This window comes from Berghia stephanieae, chromosome 12, assembly GCF_034508935.2.
Source record: "Berghia stephanieae isolate SIO BIC M18660-M18661 chromosome 12, UCSD_Bste_1.3, whole genome shotgun sequence".
NCBI classification, from domain to species: Eukaryota; Metazoa; Mollusca; class Gastropoda; order Nudibranchia; family Aeolidiidae; genus Berghia; species Berghia stephanieae.
The window spans coordinates 43487668-43501979 of record NC_088371.1 but is presented as its reverse complement, the minus strand read 5'-3'; the positions used below and the strand labels follow the sequence as shown (position 1 = coordinate 43501979).

At 33.7% G+C, this 14312-nt stretch overlaps 1 protein-coding gene across 1 annotated transcript; it reads left to right on the top strand.

The window, feature by feature from the left end:
* Positions 1 to 1055: 1055 nt before the first annotated feature.
* Positions 1056 to 12407, top strand: LOC144957526 (uncharacterized; the record flags this gene model as incomplete). The annotated part of the gene is given in 5 exon segments (XM_078888864.1): positions 1056 to 1112; positions 1915 to 2070; positions 3655 to 4400; positions 5979 to 6122; positions 7108 to 12407. Coding segments are annotated over 5 exon segments (1263 nt in total), but the record flags the coding sequence as incomplete, so codon positions are not given.
* Between the last annotated feature and the right edge of the window lie 1905 nt (positions 12408 to 14312).

Sequence of the window (14312 nt, the reverse complement as noted above, 5' to 3'; positions counted from 1 at the left end):
CCCCCTTTTTTAATTTTTTTTCCAAAAAAATTTTCCTTTTTAAATTTTTTTTTATTTTTTTTTTTTTTTTAAAAATTTTTAAAAAAAAAATTTTTTTAAAAAATTTTTTTAAAAAAAAATTTTTTTTTTTTTTTTTTTTCCCTTTTTTTAAAAAAAAATTTTTTTAAAATTTTGGGGTTTTTTTTTTTTTTTTTTTTTTTTTTTTTTTTAAAATTTTTTTGGGGGGGGGGGGGGGGGTTGTTAAAAAGGTGAAATTCCTATTTTTTATGTCTCAAATTATGTCTCACGTTTGGCTTTTTACCTTGAAACAGACCTGCCAACCCTTCCACTTTTGGCGGAATCATTCCTATTTTCACTCTTCCTTTTTGTACTATTCCGCCATTGTCTCTACAATTTCGATTTTCAAAAAATGATGAAATGGTAAGAAGAAAAAAGGGTGAAGAGGTGTATGTGTGTGTGTTTGTGTGTGTGTGGGGGGTTGTTAAAAAGGTGAAATTCCTATTTTTATGTCTCAAATTCCTATTTTTAGGCGTTCTGATTCCACTTTTGGAATGTGAAGGGTTGGCAGGTCTGCTTGAAAATAAACTTGGCTGATTTTATTGCTTTTACTGCATATGCCTTGGTTGTTACAGTCTTTCTTCAGCATAGATTTGAAGGACAAATGGCACTTATGATATTTGGCAACTTAAGTCTACTACCAAATGTTGTTAGAATTCACTTCCTCTTTCAGTCAGGCAGGCAGTCACGCAGCACAAGTAGATTTTATAGGATAAAGCTAAAGGCTCTTTTTAGAAAAATATTTCTATTGAATTGTTTCCTTTTAAATCCAGTCAAAATTATGGTTAATTTCTATTATTTATCCCTTGTCGCTTTGAGCACATTTAGTGGATATTGCGCTATATAAATCTCCATTTTATTTATTTTAAAAATATTTTATATAGTGTTTTTATTTTGTTTTAAAGTAGAATTTACCTACGTGCCATGAATTTTTTCATAATTGAATTTGTTCGTAATTTTAATCCACTTTATTTTCTTTCTTTTTTTTTAACGAACAGCCTAAGATGGAAAACATTCCAGAGGGAGATTGGTACTGCTTCGAGTGTGTGTCCAAGGTATCGCTTTGTTTTCTTTACTCTTTTCCACAACCACTAAAACATGTTTTATTACTTCAGTAATTTTATTACAACAGTATTAAATTTGAGCAGCTATGGCCCCTCAAGGCTGATAAAAACTGAAAAAGCCAGAAACGGGCGCTTAAATAACCTAAATAGTGTTGAAAGCGCAGTTAAACACCTAAAAACAAACAAATAAACAATTTTCTATCTTCTTTGTCTATTACTGTAACATATCTTGACAGGTTTTACCCCAAAAGTGTAGCAGGAACAGGCATATTTTAATGGAGTATAGTAAACAACCTTATGGTCTTATTATTGTATAACATTTGGCTTTTTACCAGTAGGTCAAAGGTTTAAATACCCCTGTGGACATTGCAAAAAAGCAAGTCCATGGAAAAAAAGCTTTATACTCAGATTTTTTCACCAGACTCTTGTGTAGAATAGGACCTGCCTCTCATGATAAGCTAACATTTCAATTAGTGAAAACCTTTTAATAATAATAATAATAATAATAATAATAATAATAATAATAATAATAATAATAATAATAATAATAATAATAATAATAATAATAATAATATTCATCCAAAAAAATGGAAATTCGTTTACAAACGTGGCGTGCATGAAAATGTATAAACACAAAGTATACATATATAATATATATAAAATTTTACAAACGAGACATGTTGTCCCCATGGCCCCCGGTTCGAACCCATATGCAAATGTACAAAAATGTAAAAATATACAACCAAGATCCAATAATTAATTCTGACATCCCATTTTGTTCATCTTTCATCAGGCAAGCGGAACTCCCCACTGTGGTCTTTGTGGCAAAAAAGGCGGTCGACTTGCCCATTGCTCCAAGTGTCCACGTTATGTCCACCTCGACTGTCTGGACCCCCCACTTCCAAGGATACCCAAGCGATGGCAGTGTGCCAATTGTTTGTGCGAAAAGGTCAGTAGTAGGTCATGCTAATTGTACTGTTTGTGCAAAAAGGTCAGTAGTAGGTCATGCTAATTGTACTGTTTGTGCAAAAAGGTCAGTAGTAGGTCATGCTAATGCTAATTGTTTGTGTGAAAAGGTCAGTAGTAGGTCATGCTAATTGTTTGTGTGAAAAGGTCACTAGGTCACGCTAATGCTAATTGTTTGTGTGAAAAGGTCAGTAGTAGGTCATGCTAATTGTTTGTGTGAAAAGGTCAGTAGTAGGTCATGCTAATGCTAATTGTTTGTGTGAAAAGGTCAGTAGGTCACGCTAATGCTAATTGTTTGTGTGAAAAGGTCAGTAGATCATGCTAATTGTTTGTGTGAGAAGGTCAGTAGGTCACGCTAATGCTAATTGTTTGATTGAAAAGGTCAGTAGGTCATGCTAATTGTTTGTGCAAAAAGGTCAGTAGGTCATGCTAGTGCTAATTGTTTGTGTGAAAAGGTCAGTAGGTCACGCTAATTGTTTGTGTGAAAAGGTCAATAGGTCATGCTAATTGTACTGTTTGTGTGAAAAGGTCAGTAGGTCACGCTAATTGTTTGTGCAAAAAGGTCAGTAGAAGGTCATGCCAATTGTTTGTGCGAAAAGGTCAGTAGGTCATGCTAATGCTAATTGTTTGTGTGAAAAGGTCAATAGGTCACACTAATGCTAATTGTTTGTGTGAAAAGGTCAGTAGGTCACGCTAATTGTTTGTGCGAAAAGGTCAGTAGATCACATAATACTAACGAAAGAGTGAAAATGGAGAGGCTTCGTATGGGAACAAAACAGACAATGGACATTTCGGGTACAAACCGCAGTAATGTTGAAGTGATCATCAATGTCAAATTGAGGCTGTTCGTACACGATTTCAGAAACGACTTATTTCCTTGTCAAATTACTAAAATTGTGTATTTTTTGTTCTTGAATATCAGATACAAACTTTCCGATTTTTCCTCTTCCGCACAGAAATCCGACAAAACTAAAACAATATTTCTAATTTCTTTAGTTTTCAAGATATTGGATTGATTTTTCATACACATCTGATCAACTAATAAATAGCTCTTATATACCATATTTACCCAGATATAAGCATAGTTGTGTTATATGTCACTAATCATGCTCATCATCAAAGCACAACGTGTTATTGTGGTCTTATTTGAAAGAGAAAAAAAACTTAACAACAAAAAATTAAAAATTTCCTCTTTGTGACATGATATCGAATGTGATAAAAATGGTTTGTTCAAATACTGCTACAAGTCATAATGTTTATGATCATTAGGATATACAACAATTTAAGGTCAGGCTTTACTCTGTCCAAAAAAACTGTAATATTGCCTAACAGGCGTCATGTCTCATCCTATATGTTAAGTGTTGCTGTTGGCCAGGGACCCCTTGTTAAGCACTTTCAGCACGTTGAGTGGATATTACGCTATATAAAAAATCTTTTAAAAAACCCCCAAAAATAAGGAATCTAGCTTATTTTCTGATGATAATTTTAAAGAAGTAATTATTACTTGTTTCGTTGCCTTTTCTAAAGATTAAGCTTTTTATACATGTCCTATTACTTATATCTTCAGGGTGGTTCCAAAAGGTCTCGCAAGCGCAAGGAAAGCCTCCCAACCGTTCAAAGAATCACCAAATTGGTGGTGAAAGAGGAACCAACCGACTCCGATGACATCTTTCCAGGGGAGGCCACTCCACCTCCGTCAACATCAACACCGTCATCATCATCTGCCATCAAGGAAGAACCACTTACCATTACAACCTCCTCTGCTAAAAGATTGGACGTCAAACTTACACCCGCAACAGCAGTTGATGGAAAAATTACGTCTGCTACCAAAAATAGCCCTCTTCCTTCGTCTTCTCCTCCGGAGAAGAAAAGAAGAAAGAGGAAAGAAAAGGAAACATCCGGAGCTGTAGGAATATCACCACCTCTGCCATCATCATCATCATCAGCTTCAACAGCCGAAGTGGTTTTATGTTCCCCATCCCCTCCATCTACGTCCAATTTACCAACTGTATCTCTTACCCTCAATTTAACCCCAACATCATCTCCAGCGTCCGCTTCGTCAACGCTGAAAAAGAAGAGACAAAGGAAGACAAAAGCTGAAAAGAGTAAGGAAGAGTCGGTGGGGACGGGTATCGGGACAGCTGGCCTAGCCGCTAACAATGGTGGTGTTGGAGTTATCATTCTGGGTAAACCAAAGGTAGAAAAAGATGGAAAGGTCCATTCAGTCGGGGCTACCTCATCACCATCATCGACAACGTCGTCTTCAGTAGTGATATCAGAGAAAGAGAGAGCCAAGGAGTTCATGCATTGCAGGCAAGGAATTTCTTTAAAGAAAACATTATATTTGTATACCTTCATTTTCATACCTAGATTCGTTCTATTATTTGTATTGTTATTATTATTATTATTATTATTATTATTATTATTATTATTATTATTATTATTATTATTATTATTATTATTATTATTATTATTATTATTGTTATTATTATTGTTATTATTGTATATTATTATTATTATTATTATTATATTATTATTATTATTATTATTATTATTATTATTATTATTATTATTATTATTATTATTATTATTATTATTATTATTATTATTATTATTATTATTTATTATTATTATTATTATTATTGTTATTGTTATTGTTATTGTTATTATTATTATTATTATTATTTTATTATTATTGTTATTATTATTATTATATTATTTTATTATTATTATTATTATATTATTATTATTATTATTATTTATTTATTATTGTATTATTATTATTATTATTATTATTTTATTATTATTATTTATTATTATTATTATTATTATTATTATTATTATTATTTATTGTTAGCGGGTGGTTGGATGGGAGCATCACCCTTGAATCATATACCTATGATGTTCGCATGGGTGTACGATCCGATAGTGATGTCGTTTCTTCTTCTCTTTACTAGCCTATCCTGCTTCTTTGGTTTGTGATTGTATTTTTGACAGGGGATATTTTTTTTCTCTGTAAATCTTCTGCCTGTTTGTTCTTGGTTATTTATAATTTAGCTTATGATATCTTTAGGTTATGATTTTGATTTACATTTGTACTATTTTTGTTAGATTGCTTGTTTTTATGTTTCAGCGGTCTCTCATATAACCTCAATTGTGTTGGAAGAGACCTAAAGCAACAAACAAAAAAAAATAAATTTATTGTTATTATTATTATTATTATTATTATTATTATTATTATTATTATTATTATTATTATTATTATTATTATTATTATTATTATTATTATTATTATTATTATTATTATTATTGTTATTATTATTGTTATTATTATTATTATTATTATTATTATTATTATTATTATTATTATTATTATTATTATTATTATGATTATTATTATTATTATTATTATTATTATTATTATTATTATTATTATTATTATTATTATTATTAATTTTCTATTTTGTACATCAACATTAGTAGTAATTATTTAGCCTACTTGTGCGGCTATGTGGTCTAGTGGTATGACACGCGCTTTCGGATCGTAAGGTCCTGGGTTTGAGCCTTGCACTCGGCGCATAGTTGAGTCCTTGGAAAAGGCTCTTTACTCACATTCTCTCACCGTACTCAGGTGTAAAATGAGTACCTGGCCGTTAACAGCGTTGTCTTTGTCCGAAAAATTGTAATATCGCCTAACAGGCGTCATGTCCCGTCCTACATGTTAAATGTTGCTGTTGACCATGGACCCCTTGTAAAGCGCTTTGAGCACATTTGGTGGATATTGCGCTATATATAAAGCTCTTTTTTTTTTTCTTTTTTTTTTTTAAAAAAATCCCTCCCACTCACCGTGAGGAATGTAATCAACTTGTCATTTTGTTTCTTTTCTTTTAGCAAACTGTTGACTGAACTGGAGAATCATAATCTGGGATGGCCATTCCTGAAACCCGTCAACAAGAAACAGTTTCCATCCTACAAGAAATTTATCAAAACTCCCATGGATTTTACCACCATCAGGAATAAAATCAAGACAAAGAGGTGAGTAGTATTTCACATTCATTATATCAGACCCGCCCTTAATTAATGCAGGTATGATTAGGGAGGATGGAGTGGGGTGCGGGGGGGGGGGGGGGGGGGGGGGGGGGGGTGAGGATGGGGGAAAAGATGATGATTTGGTAAAATTTGTATTTCGTCCTCTGGATTAACTCACTCAATCCTAGAGATTTTTCGCTACTTTTCAAAATTGGAAAAAATGTATTAAAAATGAACAGGTACATAGATAGTTTTATTCAACTATCATTAACATGCAAAAAACTAAAAACATTAGCTTTGATACTACGCCTGTAATCTATCTCATATAAATAGGCATGGGGTAAAAGTAACCCCGGGTAAGCTACAGATATAGTCAGTGTTAGGGTTGAGTGAGGTAAGGGATATTTAAAAAAAACAATATACACATAAATTAATGAAAAAATCATCCCCCCCCCTCCCCCCCACGCACACACGGAACTTGATGTGTAACCAATTAAAATTAGACTAAAAGCCAGAACAGAGAGAAATGAGAAATAAATGAAAAGAGAAAAGAAAATTGTGTCAAGGCCTTGATTTATATTCAAAGGAAAGCTAGATGATTGCACCACTCACTGTGTTGGATTTCCATCGTGTTTTTGTAATATGTTGGCTGTATATGTAGTAAAACCAAAACTAGAGGTGCCAAAATGAGCCAGTAAAATGGAGATAAAAATAAAGTGAGTAGATGTGACTCATATATAAGGGAACAACACAAAACAAACAACGTTCCGGCCCTTGGCCTTCGTCAGGAGACAGTAAACACAAACACAAATATGTAAATTTACAAAATATCACATTTCGTCAAATGCTTTATATGGCTCCAGATTATAAAGACATGGCTCATTATTATAAGATTTTGAAAATAGTTTGTCTCAAGTGTTTCAAATATCATTTTTAAAATATTTATTTTAAAAGTGTTGTTTATTTTCATCTTTAAAACATCACTCTCCAGATACAAGCATAGGCTAGATTTTGCATCAGACGTGAGACTAGTCTTCGACAACTGTGAAACTTTCAACGAGGATGAATCAGAAGTTGGCCAAGCTGGACACAATCTACGCCAGTTTTTCGAAAAGAAATGGTCGGATCTGTTTCCTGCTAACGGGCCATGATGGGAAATTTGACGTGTAGTAATAACCAAGAGCCAATTCATTTCCAAAAACACACTATGAAAGAAAGCTGTGTGTGTGGTCTGTTATCATTGTTATTGTTGTATCGGAAGACCAAGAGGATACAGTGACTATGTTTTGATTTAAATTCTGTGCTGATTCCTTTAAAGGGTTTTTTTTTCAGGGGTTTTACAATGTTGCCTGATCTAACATTCAGATCAAATACAGTTATCCGTAGCCTAACCCTACCTGCTAAGAGGATGAAAAAGACGAACAATAATATAAAGTGACTGATCAGATACGATATAATATGTGACCCCTCGTCTCAAAACGGTATTAAGTCGGGATGGACCAGTTGATAAAAAGTCAAATTATAGTTAAACTGGTCAAAAAATATGAAACGTTGGTATTAAACTCAGTAAAATATGATATTCCTTCTCCTCAATAAAGAAAATGAACTCAACGTAAGTCTGATATTTCTGGCTACAAATTCCAATTTCAGCATCTTAATCATCCTGACTTTTTTGAGACGATGGGTCAAATACCTGAAAATGTAAATGGAATTTAATCCTCTTCAAAATGTCTTTGATTTTTTATCATAATATAAAAAATCACTACGGCACAAGACACCACCATATCACCATCTTTGTACAAGACACAAGGGCTAGAGAGGTCTGAACCTTCTACGAGATGGTTGCAATGTTGTTCCTTTGCCATTTTTGCCAATACAGTACAGTAGTAATAGACCGATACATGAGATGCTGTAGCCATTGACTGGTTCCTAGTTTGAATGATCATTGAATAAACCTTCTGCCAGGAAGTTCCAAATCTATCACATAGAGGCCAACTGTCCAGATTGGACAATCTGGTTTCAAGGAAAACAATTAGAAAAAAAAAAAAATAAAAAAGGTGGTATGGAAATGTCCCAGGTGAATGATTTTTGACCAGCTAATTAAAACAAGGAAGAGACAAATAGAACATATTCACACTAACCTTTAACTCACTCAATCCTAGAGATTTTTGCTACTTTTCAACGCAAAACAAAAATTTCACCATGCGACTGATTATGTCAGGGATGCACACACATTTAAATGTAAGCTAGATGATTGCACCACTGTGTTCTATTTCTATCGTGTTTTTTTTGCCCTATGCTGGCTGTAAATGGCACCAGATGATATGGTGGGATTGATAGATTGCCTAAACATGTTCACTTGATAGTGTGCTCTTGGAATCTACATCTGTTCCCTATTTGAACCAATTCCCCTTTGTCTTACCTTTTCTTTAGTGCTTTAATTGTTATTCTAGAACTTTTTACTATCCCATTTTCTTCCTTTTTACTGGCGCTGATATGACCTTAATGTGTTGCAAGCGCCGTAAAACCCTTAAAAACAAACAAACAAAACGTCGTCCTGCGGAGTCTGGTATTATCTCACACTTAGTTAAGTGTATAACTATCATTTGAATGGATTGAAGTTATTGTTATGCGCCTAGAGCTTTATTGTATAGAGGAGTAGGCGCAATATAAATAAATTTCATTATTATTATTATTATTATTATTATTATTATTATTATTATTATTATTATTATTATTATTATTATTATTATTATTATTATTATTATTATTATTATTATTTCCTTGTTAAGAAGTTAATTTCAACACGCTGTTTTGATAATCAAATCTGCATTAATTTGTCATTTTTTTGGACACATTTTACTGTGTTGTCTATAATATAAATAAGCATATAAAAAACGAGGTCAAATTTCAAATTTCAAATTTCTGAAATATGAATTGTTAGAAAGTTGGTCCAACAAACTCGCATCTTACACAAGTATGAATAGATAGTATGTGCTTGGCTTACGAGTTCACAACATTGCCATCCAGAAGTATAACGGACCAACACACAAAACTCTGTGTAACCATGAACTTTGATAGTCTGGTTCATACAGTTTAGTGAGAATTACTCATAAACGTGGATGGCAAAGAACAATAACAAAGACTTGAGTGACGTCAACTTCGAGCTATCTATAGCTTGGCCAGTAGCATAATCAGAGTTTTCATCTTTTTGTTGTTGTTTATTTTGTATCTCTTTCTTTTTTGTTGTTGATTTTATTATTATTATTATTATTATTATTATTATTATTATTATTATTATTATTATTATTATTATTATTATTATTATTATTATTATTATTATTATATCTTAGTGAGGTTTTCCAACTTGAGATTTGTAATTTTTTCTTGAAATTGAAATGTCATTTTTCTCCATGTATGTGAGATAATTGTTTGTATTGCTAAGGCAAGTATTATAGAATATTGTTATGAGATAGCAGTGAGCTAATAATGTCCACACCCACCCCCCCCCCCCTACACACATACACACGCACACACACACAATTATCTCTGTCTATTGATATGAGAAAGAAATGTTTTAACAATCTGTCATTGGGGGGTGGGGGTTCAGGGGTATTAAAAAAAAAATTCACATCTGAAATGGTTGAGATTGTCAAATTTTTTTTTTAAATGACTGACTGATAATTGATTCTTTGTCCATCTTGACTGACTTGCTCTAAATCTCTATAAATATAAAACTGAAATAAGTCATCGAGTATTGATACTGCCCTTCACCACTCAACCGTGAAATGTTAAACTAGAGTATCGATACTGCCCTTCACCACTCAACCGTAAAATGTTTAACTAGAGTATCGATACTGCCCTGCACCACTCAACAGTAAAATGTTTAACTAGAGTATCGATACTGCCCTTCACCACTCAACAGTAAAATATTTAACTAGAGTATCGATACTGCCCTTCACCACTCAACCGTAAAATGTTTAACTAGAGTATCGATACTGCCCTTCACCACTCAACCGTAAAATGTTTAACTAGAGTATCATACTGCCCTTCACCACTCAACCGTAAAATGTTTAATTAGAGTATCGATACTGCCCTGCACCACTCAACCGTGAAATGTTTAACTAGAGTATCGATACTGCCCTGCACCACTCAACCGTGAAATGTTTAACTAGAGTATCGATACTGCCCTGCACCACTCAACCGTAAAATGTTTAACAAGCGTTGAAGACGAGTCACGCATGCATGAGCACAAAACTGAAATAATTTTCACTATGTGTGATCTTGCATATATATTATACAGGATTAGTCTACACCGCTGGCAACCAGTCCTGTCCTGTATATTTACGGGGTTGGTCCTAAGATAGTTAACAATTAAAAGCATCCAAGGGAAAGTAATGGTAAAGGGGACTGGCTCAAATAGGATTCAGAAGTAGATTCCAAATCTGATGTCTTAAGGAAAAAGACTGTATGTGGCCTCTTATTACAAGTAAACATACTGTCTTTTTCCTTAGGACGGCAGAAATGCATACCATCAGCGATCGATGATAAGAGTAAAGAAAATAAAAATAGAATAAAATTCCCTTTATTCATCCCATCGGGGAAATTTCTCTCTAGGGTCTATTCCAAGGGAAGACTGGAATAGTCCCAGGCGTCTGCCGCAAATTGGGCTAGGGAGAGGTGACTTGTTCAAGGCCACAACACAGCGCAGCTGCGGTTGATCGAACTCGGTACCTTTCGGGTATGAACCAAAGACTGTACCACTAAGCCACGCTGCCCCCCCCCCGAGTATTGCATCTTTTGGCAGTCTCGAACTGTGAACCAGGCACAGCGCAGCTGCGGTTGATCGAACTCGGTACCTTTCGGGTACGAACCAAAGACTGTACCACTAAGCCACGCTGCCCCCCCGAGTATTGCATCTTTTGGCAGTCTCGAACTGTGAACCAGGCACAGCGCAGCTGCGGTTGATCGAACTCGGTACCTTTCGGGTACGAACCAAAGACTGTACCACTAAGCCACACTGCCCCCCCGAGTATTGCATCTTTTGGCAGTCTTGAACTGTGAACCAGGCCTCGTTCTTCGTTTAACGAACCAATCTCACAAATGGTGTGCTACAACTATTGTCATTGTGAGTTATCCCCCCTGTTATCTCAGTTTTCTTTTATTGTGTGCGGGTGGTTGGATGGGAGCATCACCCTTGAATCATATACCTATGATGTTCGCATGGGTGTACGATCCGATAGTGATGTCGTTTCTTCTTCTCTTTACTAGCCTATCCTGCTTCTTTGGTTTGTGATTGTATTTTTGACAGAGGATATTTTTTTTTCTGTAAATCTTCTGCCTGTTTGTTCTTGGTTATTTATAATTTAGCTTATGATATCTTTAGGTTATGATTTTGATTTACATTTGTACTATTTTTGTTAGATTGCTTGTTTTTTTGTTTCAGCGGTCTCTCATATAACCTCAATTGTGTTGGAAGAGACCTAAAGCAACAAACAAACAAACAAACAAAAATTTTATTGTGTGTGTTGTAGCAATAGAGAAATAATACCACACGCCTCAGTCCTTATCTTTTAATTAGTATAGTTTGCGGCAGGTGTTTGAATTCAGATCTCTGAATTTGTTGAAGATTTACATTTATATAAGGTTTTGAATTTGAGATTGTGCAGAATGAAGATTGGTATGACAAAAATGTATGACTCCTTAGAAGAAAAATGAAAATGGGATTTGTTGATTGTATTTTTGTCATATATTTTTTGATAAGATTGAGTCTGAGATACCATTACAGTGATAAACTTTTCCATTTATTATTATGTGAATGATTTGTCTAACTTATTTTTATTGTGTTTATATACATTGTTATGCCTTTACATGATTACATCCTTGTTGGTTAAATAGTTTCATTGATTGCAATATTGTGACAAATAAACGTAATGATACATATCAAAATGAATATTATTATTTGTAAAAATATGAAGATTTCTGTAGGATTATGGTTATGTTTGTATCTGTATGTATGTATGTATGTATGTATGTATGTATGTATGTATGTATGTATGTATGTATGTATGTATGTATGTATGTATGTATGTATGTATGTATGTATGTATGTATGTATGTATGTATGTATGTATGTATGTATGTATGTATGTATGTATGTGTGTGTGTGTGTGTGTGTGTGTGTGTGTGTGTGTGTGTGGAGAGAGAGAGAGAGAGAGAGAGAGAGAGAGAGAGAGAGAGAGAGAGAGAGAGAGAGAGAGAGAGAGAGAGAGAGAGAGAGAGAGAGAGAGAGAGAGAGAGAGAATTAGTTTGGTTTGTGTTTAATTTGATTTTTGTTGCTTCCAGGTTATTTAGCAATTATGAAGGAAGAAGGGGCAATTCTGTCGTGTGTTTCACTCTCTCTTTTATTAGAATCTATTGTCTTAGTCTTAATGTTCCTGGCACTTAAATGACCCATTTGTGTTACAAGAGCCATTAAACCTATTTTAAAAAAACCCAACCAACCATAATTGACAATAACACACATTGCAAATGCTTGCACCAAAAGAGGACCTGACAGTACGGCTTGTACAGTATTATAAAATTTGGAAGGAGATTAAATGTGTCATATTAATGTGCATAATTAAGTTTTCAGAAATCGAATTTTGTATTTTCTCTTTATGAATGAGTTATGGGCCTGAATGCGTGATTTTTGTATTGCCTAAAAATAAACAAAGGGTTTTTTAAAACTCAGACAAAGAGAATTCGGATAAAGTTGATTTACTCCAGGACTTCTCATAGTAATAACCGACCGTTTTCTCTTTCTGATTTCTCTTTTGTACATCACAAAATGTAAAGAAATGCTTTTTATGACAGCTATAAATACTAAAACACTGTGTTTGTAGAGCTCATTTTGCTGAACAACATTCTGTATAGAATGTATACTTGTTACTTTTTTGTTAAATTAAGAAAGGTCTAATTTTGTGTTGGGTGGGTGTGAAGTTTTGGGGGAAATTTTTTTGTTTTGAGTAAGAAACCGTCTATTTTTGTGTTGGGTGGGTGGGTGAGGTTTTTGAGGGTGGGGGTGGGGGGGGGGGGGGGATACGTGTTGCTACAACACATCTATGGCAATCTAACGGGTCGATACTTGACACCCCATGTATTTTGTGTGTCTGCATTTATTACTGTCATCATTGTATCATACACGATTTTCCTTTCAATACTACAATATTTTTTAATGGAAAAGTCCTCTATAGAAACATACAGGCCAGTTGATTTGTATTTGATACACTGAATCCATAGGTCCTAAAAATTGACCAATACACGAGGTGGTCGTCGTCCACCTCAACAGGGTTCTTATGCAGTTTATTAAAGTTGTCATTCTATTTTTCCCATAGTGGGCAGGGGGGTCCATACTGTGTCTTCTATCACCTATATCTGTTATCCAACATGCTTTCTGTCTTTGTCTTGGAATGAGATTATTTGGTTTTGTCCTGGCACTGGCCGGAATCCTAGCTGGGAGGGAAACAGTCAAATGCAAAGTTATTGTTTTGGGAGATGATATTTTTTTCCTTGTAAATCATCTCTCTGATATGTATTATTATATTTATTTTGAAGTTATAATGTAAGCATTTGAGTGTATTTCTCTTTGTTGGATTTTGTGCTTGTGTCTGGATTAGACTTATAGGTGGTCTCAAACTAAGTACATTGATGGTATGCTCTTGGAATCTACATCTGATCCCTATTTGTTCCCAGTTCCCCTATGTCTTACTCTCTCTTGGGTGCTTTAATTGTAATTCTAGAACTTTTTACTATCCCATTTTCTTCCGTTTTACTGGCGCTGATATAACCTAAATGTGTTGCAAGTGCTGTAAAACCCTTAAAAACAAAAACAAACAAACATCAACAGGGTTCTTATGCAGTTTATTAAACTTGTCATTCTATTTTAAGTCCGGATTTAACTCAAAACTAAACTAAATGATTAGGTACTAACAAAAAATGAATTTGAATTTGAGCTTTTTTCAACAGGTACAATTTTCCATATAATTTTACCAATTTTAATTTTAATTTCCAATGAAACTCTTCCATACTCAGTGTATTATTTACTTATTTTTAATGCATTTTACCTCAATAACTTATTGCTGCTGTTTTTTTGTTTTTTTTTGGTTTTTTTTTATAAATAAAAATTGTTTGTAGTTCTTGTCGTCTTTTTCAAAA